This window comes from Archocentrus centrarchus, chromosome 16, assembly GCF_007364275.1.
Source record: "Archocentrus centrarchus isolate MPI-CPG fArcCen1 chromosome 16, fArcCen1, whole genome shotgun sequence".
Lineage (NCBI taxonomy): Eukaryota > Metazoa > Chordata > Actinopteri > Cichliformes > Cichlidae > Archocentrus > Archocentrus centrarchus.
The window spans coordinates 11,780,195-11,801,485 of NC_044361.1; the positions used below are offsets into that span (position 1 = coordinate 11,780,195).

A 21,291-nucleotide genomic window follows, 5' to 3' on the forward strand; every position below is an offset into this window, starting at 1 on the left:
CAGCATTTGTTTTAGGTCATTTTTCCACACTTTCATTTTTTATTCACCGTAAATTAAACTCATCTACCCCCTAGCTGAGATTCATTTGGACATGTGTTAGCACAGTTTTACTACTCAGGTGCAGACTCAAACAACTTTAGAGAGGTGTTCCCAAATAAACTCAGTTTGTTCTGGGACTGCGACTGAACCTTGATCGGCCCAGTCTGCCAGTTTTACTTTGCAATTTTGAGCTATAAGGCTCACGTTGCTATAGTTTGTTTTGTATTTTGGGATGTGGCAGAGTATGCAAACTGCAGCAGCTTGAATGCTAACTGAAGTAGCAGCTGGCGTGAAAAAGGACAGAGGTCTTGCTTGCAATGATCTCACAAAATTTTAGTGATGTATTTTAGTTCACTTTCATTTCTCTGAAAAGAAACTCATTCTTTTGCAGTTCCCTGTTTGGTCACAGTTAGTTTCTAGTTAAACATGCTTAGAGCACATTTCAGGCAACAATCAACAAGTGAAGCAGATTTCTAGTGACAAGTCAGGTCAAAAATGGACAGATCTGCAGGGTGAAGAAAATGAGCCTGAGTGCATGGTTCCTGAAAAGCACATTTTCATTTTTGAAACATTCCATGGCAGATTGCCCATCTGGAGCACTGGGACATTTACCAGTGCCCTGATAATCATTTTGGCCTGACAAGAAAAGTCAACTAGAGCCATGATAAAATAACAAGAAGGGATGAGCTGGTAGACATCTCAGAATTCACGCATCAGTTGTAATCATCTCACTTGTGCAGTTACAACAATCTCTCCATTCATGAATAACATCATTCTTACTTTCAGTGGCTCCATAGTGTAATTGTTTACACATTCACCTATTGCATGAAAGATCCCTGGTTTAATCCCGGGAGGCCTTCACATGCATTTGTGAAAACAATTGTGTGGCATTCAGATTACAGCTAGAGTGCATGCAGCTGATGAAATGCAGTCAGCCAGTCAGTAAATAGTACCTCTATGTACCAGGGACATCCTCTCTCAGCACATTAAGCTCTTTCCAGCTCTATAACGGTGCAGGAGGAATTACTGATACACTTTAGTGGTAGCATTATCACTTAACAAAATTGACGGAGGTTTGATGGATCAGATATTTAGAGACATTACCAACAGTAAACATTCGTTTTACATGGGCGGCACATTATTCTTTTTGTGTACATTTAGGCTTTGATAGTTTCAGCGAGAGGAATTCGTGTCAAGCCGGGCCATCACATGGTGAGTGATTTCAGAACCAAGCAATCAACACCTGTGATTGATGTCCTTGGTGTGATCGCAGCTCACAGAGCTATCTGCGCCTGACTCATGACAGCGTCTTGGATGAGGCACTTTCTTCAATGGCTCCTGGTAATGAGATGTTGGTGGAGTTGTGGAGAATTGGGAACAAGAGCACATATACCAAGGTATCAATAATGCATCATCTCCAAGGTGGTGTAATTGTCATCTGTATTTATTATTGACAAAGAACGTTACAAAATACAAAGCAAGCCATCAAACAGCTACAGCAGAGAAAAGCGACCTCCAGACAGGAGCGTGCACAAAAACACTGCATCAGATAGAAACTCATCAGGTAGGACTTCACAAAAGCCTGCGTTCATGCTCCTGACAGCGCAGAACACAAAGTATCCATCACAGCTGTTTGTCAAAAAAATTAAATATGCTTCAACTGAGAACAAAGGGAGAAATTGAAAATTGTACAAATAAGTGGTACATCACACTACAACTACTACAACCGTTTAATTTTTTTTTTTTCTCTTCACTTTCTTCTTCTACTTGTGTTTAGCCCTCACCCGCTGGTGTGAAATGATAGCAAACACACTGATGGAACAATAGATCAAAATGAGCAATTATTTAAAAAAAAAAAAAAAATGCATTTGCTGCCACAATTTGAAAACACAATACCCATTGAATTTCACATTGCACTGCACAATCAATTTCAAGCAACTTGACAATATTGACAGAAAAAGCCTTCGCTTTAGCGTGAAAAAGGTCCCTCTCACGGAGTTCCTTTCTCATACATCCCCTTGACACATCTTTAGCTTACACACACTGTACATGTAGCTCAAAGAACTAGAAGATCCGTCCTTTAATAGCCGGGTGTGAGCTATATACATAGTGTGGATTGCACCAACTCAGGTATGGCACTTTGTTGTGATCTATTTACACCTTTGCTCTCTTGGGTTTTGCTGAGCAGATAAAAATGTGCTGCATTCTGCAGTTTCAGTGAATTACTGTCATGACAGCTATTGGACCCTTTAACAAACAGCCTCTCGTTCTGCATATCTGAGCTGCACACTCTTCTATCTCATATCGATACACCGGCCACTGACCCACACAGGCTCTCCACAGTGAGTCCACAGCAGTTATCCAACATAAGACTTTGGTGTGTGTCTCTCACTGTTAAGTTTAAAATCCACACATAGATCATTAAACTTCAGAAGATTTTAAATTGGCAAAACAAGTTTAAGTCGTTCTTATACTTAGACCTATTTTTAAAAGCTCAATTAAATCCATATTTTTGCTTTCCCTGTAGCAGCAAGACTAAAATGTCATGCATATTGGATTTATTTGAATTACAGGGCCTCTGGTGGTATATTAGCAAAGAGAAAAGACATTTGTAAAACCTGTGTACAGTAGGGTTGGTAAAATGATATCCTGTAGGGCTGGGTAATGTAAAAAATATAAACATCTATCATGGGACTTTGATATACATGTGGTCAGTTCTATGCTGTTCCAACACAGAAACAAAACTTTTTCAAGCCAGTCTAATATTGTACATACTACACAAAATAATGTTACTTTACAGCAAAAGCACTTAAACTTTCCATCTAAAATGTGTAATGATAAATTAAAGGACATGACATCAGTGTTGAGGGACTCGACTGGGAACACACCATTTAGAGGTCCTCTGAAAACTCAAGATCGCCTTTATCCCTTTTAAGGAAATGTTTCTGTCCCGGTGAAAGTGGTCTCTTCCAGGAAGAGAAACCTCCCATCCATCCACAGGGCACTTATGGTCATATAATCAATAATAATAATTTAAATGAATAATTTAATTGAGTATGAAATTGATAGGATTACTATGGGAGATGTTTTATGGAGTGTTCTTTACTATCATCATCAAAACACCAAATGAGAGGGTGGACAACCACATGCTAAGGAGCGCTGAAGCTGCTGTGGTGGCATGTGGTCATCCACCCTACTGAGACCATTTATTTTTGTTTTTTTTTTTAGTTTCTCACTGGTGTGTTGCTAGTTTGACATTAGTCCCACATGACTGCACATCATGGTGGATGGTTCACATCTTCCTACTATGAATAAACGCAGTTTATTCTTGAATGCTGCCTTGCCCTGTGAGTGACATTAACAAGAGAAATAATAAGACATGAGCCCCTGCACCACACATCCCTGACCATATCTGTCCACTGAATGCACAGAGACATCAGCCTGCCATTAGACTAACAGCAAGTCATCAACCAAAGTGTAAATGTGTAAAAGTGTAAACCGAAGGTGTGAATGGTGGTCTGTCTCTATGCAATTGCCTTGCAATAGACTAGAGACCTGCCCAGGGTGTACATTGCCTTTCACCCTATGACAGCTGGTAGAAGCTCTAGCAGCATGCAACCCTGAATTGGACGAGCAGTTAAGAAAATGGAATAAAAATGAGTTAATGTCCACTTTAAGTGTGTGTTTCTGCCACTAACGATTAAAACATGTCTGAAGCTAAGCTCTATTTAAGTACTGTTTGTTACTAAGGGAAGAAACTAGTGAAAAGGGGGGTGTTTGAGGCACACTATGGAATTACTTCTTTTTTTTTTTTGCCTGTTTGCAGGCAGTGAAAATGCTTCTGATCAGCTGGCAAATTTAATTTAAATGTTAGGTATCTGGGGGTCCCCGGGGGAATATCTGATCTGCTGAATGTCCACTGTGTTCACCAGCAGCGCTCGCTAAATCTGTCAGCTGTTTCGTGCTGAGCAGGTAGTGTGGAGTGAGAGCTGTTTGTTCAAAACCGCTGCCTGCTGTGGCTGAAAGTGGCACGATCAGACTAATGGGAATGAACAAAGAGTTAAGGTAGACAGCTAAAATCGTTTTAAACTTGCTGTAAAGGTCCGTAATGGCAAGGCTATTATCACACAGACCTATGATATTCACTAAAAAAAAAAAAATCGGTGTCATGCAAGTTTATAGTGTAAAGCTTATAGTAAAGTTTATACAAAAGGTGTCTCAGTATTACATCATGTGGCTGAGGTGCATTAATAATTGATACTTCCTGTTTTTGAGACAAATAAGCAGAGATTTTCTCTGCAGACTGTTCCTGATCATTCTTACAGCACAGGGCAGCTCATCTCGTTGCATCCTATTTGTCTACTTGCAACTGTTGTCAAATAAAACAGACATACAAGAGGAAAAAACCTTGGACAAATTAAGGTGGAACTGCCTGTATATTCAATACATGTCTGAATCAATCCCGCAGCTGTCTCTGATACCCCCTTTAAGTGGAAAGTTTGTTTCCAGTCAGGCCTTGACATCCTTGCTCGATGGAGAAGGCTCTTCATACGGCATTTTTTTGGCACTTGGCAGGATGCTGGCAGGTACATACTGATCAGATGGTGTGTGGAGCTCGTCCATGACTGTAGTGAAATGGTCAGGACTTTCCCCGTTGGATGTGTCCTTTATGACACTGTAGGTGAGTGCCACGCTGTAGGTAGCGGGTTTCTCGATGCGCTGATGGCCACAGTGACACAATTTCTTAAAAGCGGCACGGAACTTCTGGGACATGGCATTATAGATGATGGGATTGATGGCGCTGTTTAGGTAGATACAGAGACGGCAGAAGAGCAGGAACCAGGTGTCTAAGTAGGCCTTGTCCAGGAAAGAGTTGACCACCACCAAGGTACGGTAGGGCATCCAAAGCAAGGCGAAGAGGATCACCACCACAGCTAGCATCTTTGTCACCTGGTAAACAAAAAAAATCAGTCGTGTTAGAGAAGATTAAAAAAAAAAAAAGTTTACAGGAGTGTTTTTTGATGCTCATTAAGTATATTTGAACCACAGTAAATCATACTACTGCACAGGCCTGTTCAATAGCACTTAAGTGGTGAAACATGCAGGGGCTTTTTTTTTGTGAAGCAGCCCATTTGTTTCAGGTTTCAGAGCACAGCACAAATACTTCCACATGAAAAACAACTCTAATTTGAAAAAGATAAAGAATTAAATGCTGCAGGCAGTAACAGAATGAGATGGAGCAACCACAGTGAGCTGTACAATTCAGTTCTAGTAACCATAGGTGTCACCAGTTGACCAGAAAATCTGAAATCTTTTTTTTAATTCATAGGTCTATGTAAGGGCACTGGATTCATTTTAAAAGTGGTGGTAGTGGCAGGTACGTGGATAGACAAAAAATACAATTTAAAAAAAGGAAAAAAAAGGTAAAACTAAGCGCAGTTTACCTCCTGACCTTGTGAACCTTTGTTCTCCTGCCTTTAAGCCACCTCCACCCATCCAGTGTTGGTTCTTTAATCCCTTCACAGTGGGAATTGCCTGAAAAGGCACGCAAAAAGCTTAAAGCGTGCTGTCATGACATGGGAAATGTCATTACAAACAGCCCACTATGATCTAAAAGTCATGACAACATTTCCAGCAAGTGTTCAAAGATTTAAAACCGCAGTGAAACATCAGGTGTCCTCGTTTACAAAGAAGATGAAGGTGATAATAAAAAAAAAAGGTTATGCTACTCTTTATTTCAGCTTCATTTGATCTAATGTCTTGGAGTAGATGGGAATGACTGAAATGTTTTGTGATCCACAAATTAAAAATAACTTTTGGGCTGCGTGTGGCATCATCGTGCCCCCGCTCCCACACTGATGAACTAACCACGATATTTAAACACCACAATCTTTAATTTAGAAGAGGAAAGCTGTCCCGTACTGAACTTCAAAATGCTGTATAGAAAAAATATAAATTTGTCAGGACAATTTATTTGCATAACAGCTCATCTCAGTGTCAGCCCACATCAGCCGGTGGTTCCGCTGATGTGCTTCTGTGTTTCCAACTGGCAAACTCTCATATAGGACGTGACCCACCTCCAGCTCAACTCCTCCTTTTCATGCTGTGTCCGACTTCATCAATGTCACGTCTGTTGTCATTGATGCCTTCTCTGATCTGTATTCTTAGGGGTCATGCTGCACCTCTCAGCCTCAAGATTTTCATGCATGCAAATGGAAAGGCAAGAAGCTGCCAGTGCAGAGCCATACTGTCATATGTAATTTACTGTAGAAAGAAATAACCACAGTTGTTATGACCAAAACATGAATGTCAGGGCTGAGTAAATGTGCTCAGGTTACCAAGTCAGTGTTCTCTGTGAAATTTCCAGGTTGATGAAGGGAAATTCTGGGTCCCCAGTTGCTATCAAATGCCTAATTCTACCTTTGTCTTCACAACTTTGTGCTCAAATTTGATAATGTGGGTCCAGAAAACTAAGATACCGTCACAATGTTTGGACGTCTTCATGAAAAGGATGCCAGAAATGGTAAAAGTTATAAGACAAGGGGCTGCAGTACCTGAATATTACCTGCTTCAGTCCCAAAATTGAACCTCTCTTCCTGATACAGACTCTTTTAAAGACCCCTGCCATGATTTATTTCACATCTAAAACTGACAAGACTGTTTTTTCAGGTTTTGGGTCTGTTTTCGTAGAATACGTTTTTTGTCTGAGGTTCCATCTTTTTGAGAAAGCCGTGACCATCCATTTTCTTCCGCTTATCCAATTTAGGTTCGTGGTAGGGCTGGAATCTATCCCAGCGGTCACAGGGTGAGAGGCAGGGTACACCCTGGACAGGTCGCCAGTCTATCACAGGGCTGGCACTTAGAAACAGACAACCATTCACATGCACACCTGCAGCCAATTTAGAATCACCAGTTAAACTAACCTGTAAGGTTACTTGGAGAGAGAGCCCATGCAGGCACAGGGAGAACATCCAAAGTCCACACAGAGAGGCCCCGGGCTGCACTAAACCCAGGATTTTCTTGCTGAGAGGCAATGGCGATAACTATCACACCAATGTGGAAACACCTGCGAGCTCCTTAATTTCCTTCCTTAATTTCCTTTAGGATCTATCTATCTATCTATCTATCTATCTGTCTATCTGTCTATCTATCTGTCTGTCTGTCTGTCTACATTCTTTGCATCTTTTTTTTTTTTGTTGTTTGGGGTTTTATTTTTGTTTTTGTTCCATCTTCTCTTTGCAGTAAGAGTTGTGAGATCAGTTTGGGCACATGTGACAGACTTCAAAGATTTTTAGCCTGTCATCAGAAAGACTTTTCATTGATAATTTTGTATCCATATTCTAGGGGTATCATTTAAGTTGAGAACCTTTTGATCTTAAAAGCTGTGAAAATGCCAGCAGGTCTGTTAGAACATTGGTGCAAATAATACGAGGCATGGATTGACCTTTTTACTGGTGGGGTGGGTTTTTGTCAATTACTTTTCTGGAAAGTGTTTTGGGGTGGAGTTACTCACACAAAAACAAAAAGCAGCACAGAGCAGAGGGCTGTTGAGGCCCTAGAGAGAAAGGTCAGCAGCTACTTGCAGAGATGGCTTGGCCTGCCCGATAGCCTCTGCAGCACAGCTCTGTATAGCACAAGACACATCTTAACACACCCCATCATTGGTCTCACTAAAGAGTTCGTGGTGTCAAGGGTACCGGAAGCTATGCATTACAGAGAATCAAAGGATCCAAAGGTGGTAGCTGCACGCATTGAGGTCTGCACAGGCAGGAAGTGGAGTTTGGAAACAGCATTGGAGATGGCTCAGTCAAGGCTGAAGTAGAGGGAGCTGGTTTGGTTCATACCACAAGGGCATGCAAGGATTGGGCTTCTTCCCGTAACTAGTGTTCAGAGTGCTGCAGGAGGAAGTGCAGGCAGGTATGGAGGAAGTACGAGCCTGCATAATGGTGGGGATGGTGAGCATGAACTAAATGGGAAGGTGCAGTGCAGCAGAAGATCACCTGGTCTGACATCTGACAACTAGCATTTGATTGCATCATGTTTTTAGTTCAGACTGTATACGCTGCTTTATCTAGTCCTGCAAACCTCCACATCTGGGGCAAAAGTGAGACCCCCTGCCTGTCCCCTCTGTTCAGGGAAAGGAACCCTAGAACATCACCTCAGCAGCTGCCCAACAGCCCTTGAAGGTGGACAGTATCACTGGTGTCATGACAAAGTTCTTTAGGAAGTTGCTGAGAGTATTTCCAGTGCCAGTAACACCAACAAGGTACACCAAAAACCAAAGACCATCAAATTCCTCAAGCTGGAGAGAAGCCCCATAGACTACCTAGAGCAAGATCAAGCCTCTTCACCACTGCAACCCACTGGGAATTTGAGGTAGACCTTAGCAAGCACCTGAAGTTAATCAACTTTGGTTGGGTCACCTGGGTGAGCGTGTCTGATTTGTCAAAAGACCCAAAACACCCTGTGACCCCACATCAAATCACTGATGATGATGTAGCGCGTCGGTAGGATGTATTGTTCATCATACTATGAAGCAAGTGTAATAGATTTGCATATGCAGCATATATTAGCTAGGAATCTATGTAACTCATAGAGAGCATCATCAGGAAAATAATTATTGAAAATGTGTGCTTTGTACAGCTGATTAATACACAACTCTGAAGTAAGCTTCTCTGGAACAGGTCAGGTGTGCTGCATAAGCAACCTTCATGAGACTGAAAACTCAAGCTTTAGGCTCAAAATACCTCACTAACCCATTTATATGGCTTCGTGGTACAGCTCTCAGGGACTGGATAGTTTTTACTGTGCTTTCAGCATGGGGGAAAAAGGGACAAATAGTCTACTATTGACCCATTCATTTTTCAATTGATGTAGTACTTGATCAAGGCAGCACTGATGCTACAGTACATGTCAGTGAATCAGTGATGCTGCTGGTTTTGCAAGTTTAGAAAAAACTTTTTGCTGTTTATTTATTTTATAGTCATTGCTGAATAACTAACTTGATCAAATATTTAATCCCAATGTAACAAAGCCTGGATTTGTTCATTTAATTACCAGGTGAAAATCTTGATGTTTAAACGTGCATGGAATCAAATCTTATCCATATTTATGTTGTGTTGTCTCAGCTGCAGTGAGGTGAGTCTAATTGAATTGGATAGGGGCAATGCAAGTGTCATCAGGGAGCGGAATGCCTAATCTTAGCTCCTCCTGACATTTAGGTAACTCAGTAAAGTAGGTTTTTTTTTTTTTGGTTTTTTTTTGTTTTTTTTTTTTGAGCTTCTGGCGCCGCGCGAGCAGGCAGCCAGTTTCAGCAGCTCCGCACTCATTCCGTGTTTTTTCTCATTTTGTTTAGTATTAGATGTGTTTTTGTGTTTCTGTATCTTCTGCTCTTTTTCCTCATGATGGAGCAGACTTTTTTCTGGAAAACTTTGTTTTTGTTTTTTACCCTTTTTATGGTGTTTATGTTTGGAGACTGCGAGAGGGGCCACGCTCCTATTGTTTACTCTCGGGACCAGCTGATCTCCATCGGGCGCTCCGCTGTGCCTACTCCTGCAGAACGACTCGATATTCCCCGCGAACTGAGAAGGAAGAGACGCGGGAGACGTGCGGGCATAGGTCGTCGTTGCCAGGGGAGAAGGTACAGGCCCGTCATCCCGTCCATCATCATGGGAAACGTGAGATCTCTTCCCAACAAAGTGGACGAGCTGGCGGCGCTAACGCGACATCAAAGGAGCTACCGGGAGAGCAGCCTCATGTGCCTGACGGAGACGTGGCTAACCGAGCTAACCCCGGACTCACACATAAACATGGACGGCTTTCATTTGATCCGTGCCGACAGAACCAAGGAGAGTGGTAAGAAGAGGGGCGGGGGTCTGGCTGTGTTTGTGAACGATAGATGGTGCAACTCCAGACATCTAACCATCAAAGAGACGCTCTGCAGTAAGGACATTGAACTGCTCGCTGTTAGCATGAGGCCGTACTATCTTCCTCGGGAGTTTTCACATGTTATTGTGATAACTGTGTATGTGCCGCCCTCTGCTAACGCTGCTGCAGCCTGCGATGTCCTCCATGCTACTACCAGCAGACTCCAAACACAGCACCCACAGGCCCTCTTTCTGATCTCAGGGGACTTTAACCACGTCTCCCTGTCCTCCACTCTCCCCACCTTCACCCAGTATGTCACCTGCCACACCAGGAATACCAACACACTGGATCTACTGTATGCCAACATCAAGGAGGCATATAGCTCATCACCTCTGCCTCCCCTGGGGGGCTCAGATCACAACCTGGTTCATCTCCAGCCTGTGTACAAACCCTTGGTACACAGAGAACCAGTTGTGACACACACAGTGAAGAAATGGTCTGAGGAGACTGAAGAAGCTCTGAGAGACTGCTTTAGCTCCACTGTGTGGGAAGAGCTTTGTGCCCCTCATGGGGAGGACATCGACAGCATCACGGACTGCATCACTGATTACATCAATTTCTGCGTGGAAAACACTGTGCCCACCAGGAGGGTACGGTGTTTTTCAAACAACAAACCCTGGATCAACTCTGAAATAAAGGCTCTCCTGAAGGAGAAGAAGAGAGCCTTTAGATCAGGAAATAAGGAGGAGCTGAGAGCCGTGCAGAAGGATCTGAGAAGGAAAATCAGGGATGGAAAAAACATCTACAGGAAGAAGATGGAGGACCAGCTACAGCAGAGCAACATCAGTGGGGTTTGGAGGAGTTTGAACTCAATTTCAGGCCACAAACCAAGCCCTAGGGTTGTGGGAGACTTAGAGTGGGTGAACAACCTGAACCAGTTCTTTAACAGGTTTGACCAGCCACCCACCCCTCCCCCAGCACAGTCCCCCCTGCTGTCAGCCCCACCATCTTTAATGACTGCCAACCTTTCTTCTTCTTGGGACCTCACACCTCTCAGCTCTCAGCCATCACCCACCCCCTTCACTTCTGAGGACTCCATCTCACAACCCCCATCCCCCACCTCCATCTTGTCCCTCTCAACTCATCATGTGAGGAAGGAGCTACGTAAGATCAAGGTGCGAAAGGCTGCTGGTCCAGACGGCATCAGCTCCAGGCTCCTGAGGTGCTGCGCAGATCAGCTGTGTGGCATCATGGGATACATGTTCAACCTGAGCTTGAAGCTGGGGAAAGTACCACAACTGTGGAAGACCTCCTGTGTGGTACCGGTACCAAAGACCAAACATCCAAAGGATCTTAGCAGCTACAGGCCGGTAGCCCTGACATCGCATCTAATGAAGACCCTCGAGAGGCTGGTCCTCAACCATCTACGCCTCATGGTGTCGTCTTCGTTGGACCCGCTGCAGTTCGCCTACCGGCCTGGCATCGGGGTGGATGACGCCATCATCTACCTCCTGCACCGAGCTCTGACCCACCTGGAGAAGCCTGGAAGCACTGTGAGGATCATGTTCTTTGATTTCTCCAGTGCTTTTAACACCATCCAGCCAGGACTTCTGAGAGACAAGCTGGAACTGTCAGGAGTGGACCACCACATCTCCGAGTGGATACTGGACTACCTCACTGACCGCCCACAGTACGTGAGGACACAGGGCTGTGTCTCTGACAGGCTGGTCTGCAGTACGGGGGCCCCACAGGGAACTGTGCTGGCACCGTTCCTCTTCACCCTCTACACTGCAGACTTCTCCATCAACTCCCCACGCTGCCATCTGCAGAAGTTCTCTGACGACTCTGCCATAGTTGGCCTCATCACAGGTGAGGATGACTCAGAGTACAGACAGTGGACTCAGGACTTTGTGGACTGGTGCCAGCGGAACCACCTCCTGATCAACGCCGCTAAAACCAAGGCGCTGGTGGTGGATTTCCGCAGGCGCAGACCCACCACACGGACACCGGTGAACATCCAGGGAGTGGACATTGAGATAGTGGACTCTTATAAGTACCTGGGTGTTCACCTAAACAATAAACTGGACTGGACTCATAACACTGATGCGCTCTACAGGAAGGGTCAGAGCAGACTCTACCTGCTGAGAAGGCTGAGGTCTTTTGGAGTGCAGGGGACACTACTGAAGACCTTCTATGACTCTGTAGTGGCATCAGCCATCTTCTATGCAGCAGTATGTTGGAGCAGCAGCTTGTCTACAGCTGAGAGGAAGAGGATAGACAAGCTCATCAGGAAAGCCAGCTCTGTCCTAGGATGTCCTCTCGACTCAGTGCAGGTTGTGGGAGACAGAAGGACTCTGACCAAAATAACATCACTGATGGACAGGATCTCCCACCCCATGCATGAAGCTGTTGCTGAGCTGGAGAGCTCCTTCAGTGACAGACTGCTGCGTCCTAAATGCACAAAGGAGCGTTACCGCAGATCCTTCCTCCCAGCAGCTGTAAGACTTTATAATCATCACTGCTCCCAACAAAAACCACAATAACCTACACAATGTAGGATAATATATAATATACTGTAAATAGTCTGGCCTGTTAAGGTTCAACACACAGGCACATCATGTACATTGTATATAGTGTTATTATTATTAGTAGTATTAAGGTTAATCTTGTTTGTTGATTTTATATATATATATATTCTTTTCTTAATAGTGTGAATTATTATATTTTTATTTATATTTATAATAACTGCGGCTGCTGTTACACCCAAATTTCCCCTCTGTGGGACAATAAAGGCTGTTTCTTCTTCTTCTTCTTCTTCTTCTTCTTCTAAGTATGTGGTAGAAGGGAGTGGTCATTGCTTGTGTCCACAGTGAGTTGTGAATACTGGCCATAACAAACAAACATGACTGTATTTTTGCAGGAATGTGTTAGAATGAAAACCGCACTGATGGTGAAAAGGCCACAAAGTCTATTTGAGTTAAGGTTAACTGATTTGAGAATCCAGCAGAGCATGGAGCTCCCTCAGGGTACCACACCCCCTGTCATTCCAGGAAGGCTTCTTCCCCTGATCTGATAAACAAACATCTCTCTCTGATGTCTACCTAGGTGTCTGCTGTGGTGTGTCTTTGCCTTTAGAGGATTCAGGTTTATTCACAAAACTCTTTAAAAAAAAAAGAAAGAAAAAAAGAAGCCAGTTCATGAAATAGTTGTACCGTGTGCAGTAGTGTGATGAGATAAGATAAATAGAAGGGATGAGCTCCTCCAGAAAATCCTTGTGTCTCATCATTTTTGTCCAGTATTTAAGTGAACAATCTGCTTCTTCTTTAATCTTCAACTATTGGATCTCCTCTGTTTCACAGCAGGGAGAGGGATGGACTGAACCCAACCTTATTTACACTCCACACAACTCATGACAGTGAGTGGGTGCTGCTAGTACTTTAGTGACTGAATATCAAAAAATAATTTGTGAAGCTTAAAGGGAAATTTCCAGAAACTAAATAGTAATAATAGAAGCTGCATTCAGCTATATGAATTTTCCCTATACCCCTCCAGGAATCCCTGTGCAAACACTGGGCCCTACTGTATGTGTACTTAAAGCATCTGAGAGAAGGTCTGCTAGGTTTGTAGGGACATAAAATCTGTCACGTCTTGTAGACGTGTCTGAAAAGCACGAAGCCACTATTCATTCACTGCAGCTGTGTGTGTGTGTGTGTGTGTGTGTGTGTGTGTGTGTGTGTGTGTGTGTGTGTGTGTGTGTGTGTGTGTGCGCGTGTGTTGTGCCAAAAAGTGATAGTCTGCCAGAAAGTGATTTTTGATGTTTCTATGTGCTTTTATGTGTAATGTCTTTGCTTATATTGGTGAATAGAGTGTAGTCAATAGGATTTATGAAGGGCTTAGATATAAAATAAAGAAATGAGCTGTTATTCAAATATGTTTATGACTCTGCATTATTGCACATACATTATAATAAAGCCAGTCCTCTTTGGTCACTTAAAATATCTTTATAGAGTGTAATGTCATATTTGTTCTGATTTCTGCTGCCCTCTTGGCTAGATATCTCCTTAAAAATCTGGCCAATCGCAATTTTTACCCTGATAAATAAAGAATATATAAAAGTCGCTGCCAAAAACTAAATTCAGCTTCTAACTTGTGACAGAAATGTTGTTTCTTACTCAAAATGACTTGATATCATTCACGAGAGATATGTTTGACATATTTTTCACAGATTATAGGTCAGCAAGTCATTTACAACAGTTTAAATATGGGCAATCATTTTCTGGCAATCACTTTTTGGCAGACGATCACTTTTTGGCACAACACCGGCCTTAGTGAAATGCAACAATTAAGAAAGTAGCCCCGCCTCTGACACGAACGAAATCGGTGCAGCATTGACGGAATTGCAGCTGAGGATTTTTGAGATTTTTGCTGGAGTTTGCAAATTCTCACCCCCCTCACATGGAGACAAGAATAAAAAGACATAAAAGATCAATTTGATCTTACAGTTATAGAGCCAGCAAAATTTGGTGGAATGCATTTTTGCAGGTTCACGGTTCAGTGTTATGTTTGTGTCCTTCTTCCCAGAGAAACGGGTCTAAAAATAAATGAATATAAACAGCAAATACTTGTTTGATCACGGTGATGCTTCACAAATTCTCAAGCTTTTTTAAGAACTGTTTTATAAGGATATAGGATCCCATTTTGAATACCCCCCACCCCCACCCCCACCCCCATATGCCAGATTTCACGCTGCACAAAATTTCCCAAATTCCAAACAGCTCAGTTTGGATTTTTTTTTTTTTTTTTCTTTTTTTTAGAGGTCAGCGTCACCCTAAACATTCAGACATTTCATTGTCTGAATGGTTTTCTCTCTGGACAAAAAGCAGACAAGCAGGAGAAAGATTTAGGAAATGAGTCACCTAATTTGTTTTTAATTAGAAAGAAATAGAGCCCCCCCACAACCCCATTCACACAGAAAAGTGCTACGGGGATGGTGATAATGAACAACCTGTCTGCGGGACGCAGCCGTGGTGCTGCTGGAGGAGCTGGCGCTGATCATCCTCCCTCCCTGAGTCGTCTCCTTCTTCCACTTCTTGGTGCTGTCCTTGGGATCCGAAGGCAGTGGATTTATGAAAAGTATCCTGGCGATCAATCCGTACAGAACCGTGGCCAGCATGAGAGGCAGCACGTAAAACACCGTGAAATCCGTGAAGTAGATGGGCAGGTAGTGACTCCTGGACACTTTGTAGGCGCAGCTGAGTAGCACCACGTTGTCATAGACCAACTTTTTAGTGTCTGACAGAAAGAGCCACATGATGCAGTAAACAGAAGTTAGCGCCCACACCAGCATGATGATCTTCTTAGCCCTGGATAAAGTGCATAAGAATTGCGCTTTAATGGGGTGGCAGATGGCGATGTAGCGCTCCACTGTGAAGGCTGTTATGGAGCAGGAGGACGCGTTTATCCCCAGGTACTGGAAATAAGTGATGCCCAGGCAGCCCGCGTAGCCGTACACCCACTGCCCGTGCAGGGCGTCGGTAATGTTGGGCAGCCCGGCGGCCGTCAGGACCATCAGGTCAGCCGCCGCTAGGCTCACAAGGTAACAGTTAGTGGGAGTTCGCATGTGCTTGGTGGTCAGGACTACCAGTATGACCATCACGTTCCCCACGATCCCTACCCCACATATCAGCGACACCAAAAACACGCTGACCACTTTGTATTCAACGGAATAGTCAGTCCACACGCCCAGGGTCTGGTTGTCATGCACCGACGTGTCATTCTCCACAGTCATGTTATCCATGGTAAGGTTTTCCATGACAAGAGGGGGCTATAACTCCCTGAAATTTAAAGAAAATTACACTGCGCATTCAAAAATATACATTACACGGTCTTTGCAAAAATGTGCAGGGCCCCGGCATGAACTAAGAGCCCCCCTCCCTCCCCTCTACAAATCCTTTAAAAACTTTATTTCATCCGCATAGAATCCAGTCAATTTGTCTTTTCTTTTCAGTGAAGTCCATCCAGCTTTCTGATACCGAGAATCCATCAAATCAAAATCCAGTGCGTTTTTTCCCATTCAAACATAATAAAGAGATTGTTGCCTGAAGTTTGCAGCCAGAGGAGAGGAGGTGTTGCAGGCAGCCCCGCGCTTCGCTCCTATCTCACCGCTCACACAGTCATGACTGAGAGCTTCCTGCAGAGCATCTCTGCTCCTTCGAGCCCAGTGAAGTCACAGGCTGACGCACAAATGGATCCACAAACTTTTTTTTTCCTTCCTCAAGCCGTGGACTCCCACGGGGCCGTTCATATCGACGCTGGTATGTTTGATAGGCGCAGTGAAACACGTCATGTTGTTTGTGACTGCAGATGGAAATATCATACATGTCTTGCGCAGGATTTATGTGCAAAAAAAGGCGTAAGGACGGTATGACAGTGTGAATCTAGGATAATGGTTGTTTATTCAACAAGTAAAAAGTAACTAATAGCAAGTTAACAGAAAATGCCAAAAGAAAATTACAGATGATAGATATTTAGTAATAGGATAAATAGCCACAGTACAAATGACAATAAAAAGTACAGTTTGTTATAAAGATTCATTATGAATACCTACATTGGCATGAAAATGACAAATTTACTGTAATTAACAACTTTATTTCATAATTTCAGAGAGAAATGTAATTTTTACGTCACAAGTTAACATTTAAATTGTTCTGCTAAGTGTAGTATAGAAACTGTGCAGGTTTTACATACAAAATATGAATTCACCAGACACTTTATAGTTCTGGGCTGGACTGTTTTAATTCTTCATGGCACAGATTCAACAAGGTGCTGGAAACATTCCTCAGAGATTTTGGTCCATGTTGACATGATAGCATCACACAGTTGGTGCACATTTGTCTATCATGAGAATATCTCGTACCTACCTAACTACCTAACCAAGTGGCATTGAGGTTATGATCAGCACCACCCCTGGAAAGCTAATGCATATGTACAGTATACAGTATACACACTTTGCATGTCCTTTCGTTAATATTATATTACTGCATTTGTAAAAAGAGACGGTAAAACAATATAGAGTGCCAATATCCAGATACCTGGTACCACATGAAGTTAGTAATATAATAAAAGATAAAGCAGAATCCCATAAAGTGCAATAAAATAATACTAAACATGTTATTGAGTCCTGCAGGCACTGAATAAAACCTGTTATGGCACTGTGAGGATATAAAATTATCAAATATAGACAAGGTGACTTTAATATCTCTATAGTGCAATATTGTGATGATGTGTCATCTGCTATGGATCAACAAATGCTCACAGCATGACTTGCAGCTCTGTAATGTATGACAGCAGTACCACATTAGATTTTTAAGCTCATTTGAGCCTCTGAGATTATATTACACACTTTGTCTTTACTCAAATTGACTTGCAGCTGAACCCTGTGTTCAGTGTAGCAGGGGACCGGGCTGTCTTTGCGTCCTTCTCTCATTCTGTTGTCTACCTGCATTAACATGGCTTTCTCCTCAAGAAGCAAAGGAACTGAAGGCTCACACTGTTCAGCATTGCTTTTCCATTACCACACTGCCACGTCGACGGAGAGAGGCGAGAACCCATGAGCAACAATTCTCCTAGGGGTTAACACCTGTAACATTAGCTGAGGGTGCATGTGTGTGTGTCGCTGTGTCGCTGTGTGTGCGTGTGTGTGTGTGTGTGTGTGTGTGTGTGTGTGTGTGTGTGTGTGTGTGTGATGGCGCTGCCTCTCAGAGAGGGAGAAAAAAAAGTCCTCTGCTGTCTGCATCTATCTCCATCTGCATGTAAATCCACTGTGGAATATCAAACTGACACACTCATGATTTAACTGTTTGTGATTAGAACTCTTTCCCGCGTCCCTCTGGTGTTTTTAGGTCCCGTAGCCAAAAAAAGAAACAAACTGACCGAGGCAGTTTGCTCATCACTGGTCCAGATTACAGTGATAGTGATTGTTTTCCTGGGGAAGTTGTGCAGGCTTGAGTAAAAGGGAAAAAAAAAAGGATAAAAAATTACTCAGCTATTAGCAGAGTAGGCAATGCAGCTGTTTATATTACTGTGTGATTAACCTTCCCATGGAGGGGGGCCTGTTCAGCCATGAGAGCTCAAAAGTATGTAGAGAAACAGCTACTCTCCATAGATTGTCCACAGAATGTGTGGATAAACAGCAAAGCAGGTAAAGCCATCAGTAATCATCTTGGGTTTCCTGTGTGTCAGTCTGCAGCAAGTTGGTTCTGTTGGGTTAATCCCATCATCTTTGCAAAGATTTAATATCAGTGTCCACATAACTCATCAGACTGCATTAATTCATTGTCACCTCTATATCGATTCTCTCTGTGCTATTACGCTGCACCACGGGGGCGCAAATTAAGTGTTTCGGTTCAGGTGGGAGACCGCGACAGATCATCGCTCATCACAGCTACACCAAAGGGGTCAAGATGTAAAAATCACACAGTTTGCAGGTGGGCGAGAAATTTTGTAATTACTCCCCTGAAGAACACATTCAGACCTGCCAGGTCATTTTCAACGAACATTGATTCTATTAACGTAGAAGGTTATGCTCGCTGTGATTCATTACTGATGCAGCTACATTCAGCTGACTGTGTATGGAATCATTATTATTAGTCAGGCTTGTGTGAATTGAATAAGATCAATGGTTTTGTTTTCTTTAGCAGGTACTTTAGGATCATGACCACAAGTTTATTTATTTTATTTTTGTGCAAAGGCCACTGTCAGTCCCTTCCTTACTTGTAACAGCAGTTTGACATTTTAGAGAATTTGATTTCTGATGCAGCTTGCCTGAGGTCTGAAGATAACCACAACAACAACAGCAATCCCCTCACCTGCACATTCATAACATTATAATAGACACTAACAATAACTCGCTGCCAAACAAAATGTCAAACTATCCCTTTAAGTAAAAGCAAGCTACAGAATTTTTTTTTTCTCAGCAAAATGTCATAACAGTATGAAGTTCAAGTTATTCAGCGCCATATACGTGGGATGGCACATATTATCATGATATATATATTCCCTTCATAAACTGCACTCTCAAATAAATTTGAGGCAAAAATACAGAAAGAAATAGAAATACTCAAACACTGTTCTGTACTTGAGCAAAGGTACTTTCCACAGCTAATCAGTTCTTAACTTTCCCCTTGATCCTGATGCTGTTTCCTACTTTCACCATCATTCACGGTGGATCTTCACTGCCACCTCATGGTTAAGACGTGCTACTGACTTTAAGCGAGATGGATGAGCTAAGCTACTAGAAACGTGGACTACTGATTACGCTTCATGGAACACACTATAGAAGGACTTGCAGCTCTCCCAAATGACTTCACCCATTGACTTTAAAATATGTATAAACAATTTTGTTACATCATCAATGGGACCTTGTTCTTGTTTTAATATGACTGTGTAAACATTTGGCATTTTATTTATTATTTAGTGTATTATTTTATTGTTGTAAAATTATTATGTTATGGAAACAGGCCTCTTTTGCAAATGACACACTGAGTCTCAATGGGACTACCTGTATAAATAAAGGTTAAATAAAAAAAATACAATAGGTAACAAATTTCCACTTTTGTCTTGTCTTTGGGCTTAAATTATTTTTTCTAGATCTGTACATGTAAACAAATGAAAAATGTATATTTTTGATCCCAAAACTTTTTTCCCTCATAATGCCAATTATTAGTGTTTTTCATTTAGGTTTTAACCTTTTTTCAGGCCGTTTTTTCATTTTTCATACAAATCAAGAAAAACAGTACATTTTTCATTTTAAAAATTTGTGTCAGACGTTTAAAAAAATTCATCTTTATGTCTTCAGAATTTATGTTTTCTGTTTTGTGTCCAAAAATAGTAAAAAAAAAAAAAAAAAAAAAGTGAAATACAGCTATTTGGGGGGCAAGAAAAAGATTCTAAAAACCCACAACATAAAGTTAAACAAGAATAATGAACATTTTCTACTGTTTAACAATTAAAAAGAGTTAGAAAATAACATTTGTATTTTAAAGACAAACATCATGTAACATTGTGTTATTAATAAAAATGCTATTTATGTGTACGTACTTAAGGTCTGTGAGTGCATTTTTGCATCCTTGAAAGTGTGGCCATGTGGTTGCCACACAGTTTTGCTTTAGTTTTTACTTTAAAAGACTTTAAGCCCAAATGTTGCTCAGATTTAATATCGATTCGGTTTTCATGCTGTAGAATTTTTCAGCATTTTCCTCCTCCAGGTATCCAGAAATGTTTTTCTTTCCTCTGCCTCCCTAACCCCCCAAATTAATTTATATTTTATGAAATGCATTCCTTCAGAGTTTCTTTGGGCTGATATTTCACCTCCAGGAATAGCCAACTATTGCTGAAAAATCACTAAGATACAAAACAAATCATGATAGAGAGCCAGCCATCTGATGCTATAAAAGGGTCTCTCTATCTACTTTTGCCCAAGAGGGAAAAGAACTGTTATGAGAGTGGCTACAGATATCTGAATATCTTATCACTGGACACATTCACAAATTCACATCAGTCCCTCATGTGGTAATACAATCCATTATTCATGTTCTGCAGCTTTTAAGAAATAGGTCCTTTTGTTCCTACTTGAAAATTCAAGGTAAACCTCAGAAACAGAAAATTGTAGTGATGGTAGAAGTGCCAATAGACTACTCAATGCTTGGCTCACTGCATTCACCAAATATAAATGAGCTCTTTGGCTCAAACTCAAGACTTTCCCATTTACCCAATGAATAAAAGTCATTCCATTTTCTCGCAAATGTTTGCCTTGTCTATACTAAATAGCAGTTGGGACTTTGCCTGCACACAAAGCTCCCAGAGCTTAACTGATGTTGACTGTGTATTTGTTAAAAGAAATATGTGATAGCAGCTAAAACATGTGGTTTGTTGTGGTATAATTAGGCCACAGCATAATAACTGCGAGAGATAATCAGTGCTGCAGATGGAGACGGGGAGGCAGAAGACAGGATAGACCATTATCATCAAGTGCACCGAGAGCTTTATAGTGCAAAAGCAGCTGTGGCGTGAAGGGATAACATCACATTAATTATGATAAAGAGAAGAAGGGTCGATGGAATGGTGGATTTAATAAATTATCTGAGCTGGCTTGCTTAATCACAAAGGCTTTTTTTGTGAAGTCTAATCTTTGCATGTAACATAAATCTTTGCCTACACACACACACACACACACACACACACACACACACACACACACACACACACACACATACTGGTTTTGGTGTATTAGAAGGACAATTTTTTCAAACCAGTTTTTTGCAACACTAAACGGACACCCCTTTCCACTCATGCTAGAAAGATGTAGTAAATCTTAAAAAATTCTGT

General features: G+C 42.1%; 1 protein-coding gene across 1 annotated transcript; it reads right to left on the reverse strand.

The window, feature by feature from the left end:
• Positions 1-1,503: 1,503 nt before the first annotated feature.
• Positions 1,504-15,809, reverse strand: trhra (thyrotropin-releasing hormone receptor a). The gene is made up of 2 exons (XM_030750025.1): positions 14,912-15,809; positions 1,504-4,989 (listed from the first exon to the last, which is right to left on the reverse strand). The coding sequence occupies exons 1-2, from the start codon at positions 15,716-15,718 to the stop codon at positions 4,549-4,551; spliced, it is 1,248 nt and encodes a 415-aa protein (XP_030605885.1). The 5' UTR covers positions 15,719-15,809; the 3' UTR covers positions 1,504-4,548.
• Between the last annotated feature and the right edge of the window lie 5,482 nt (positions 15,810-21,291).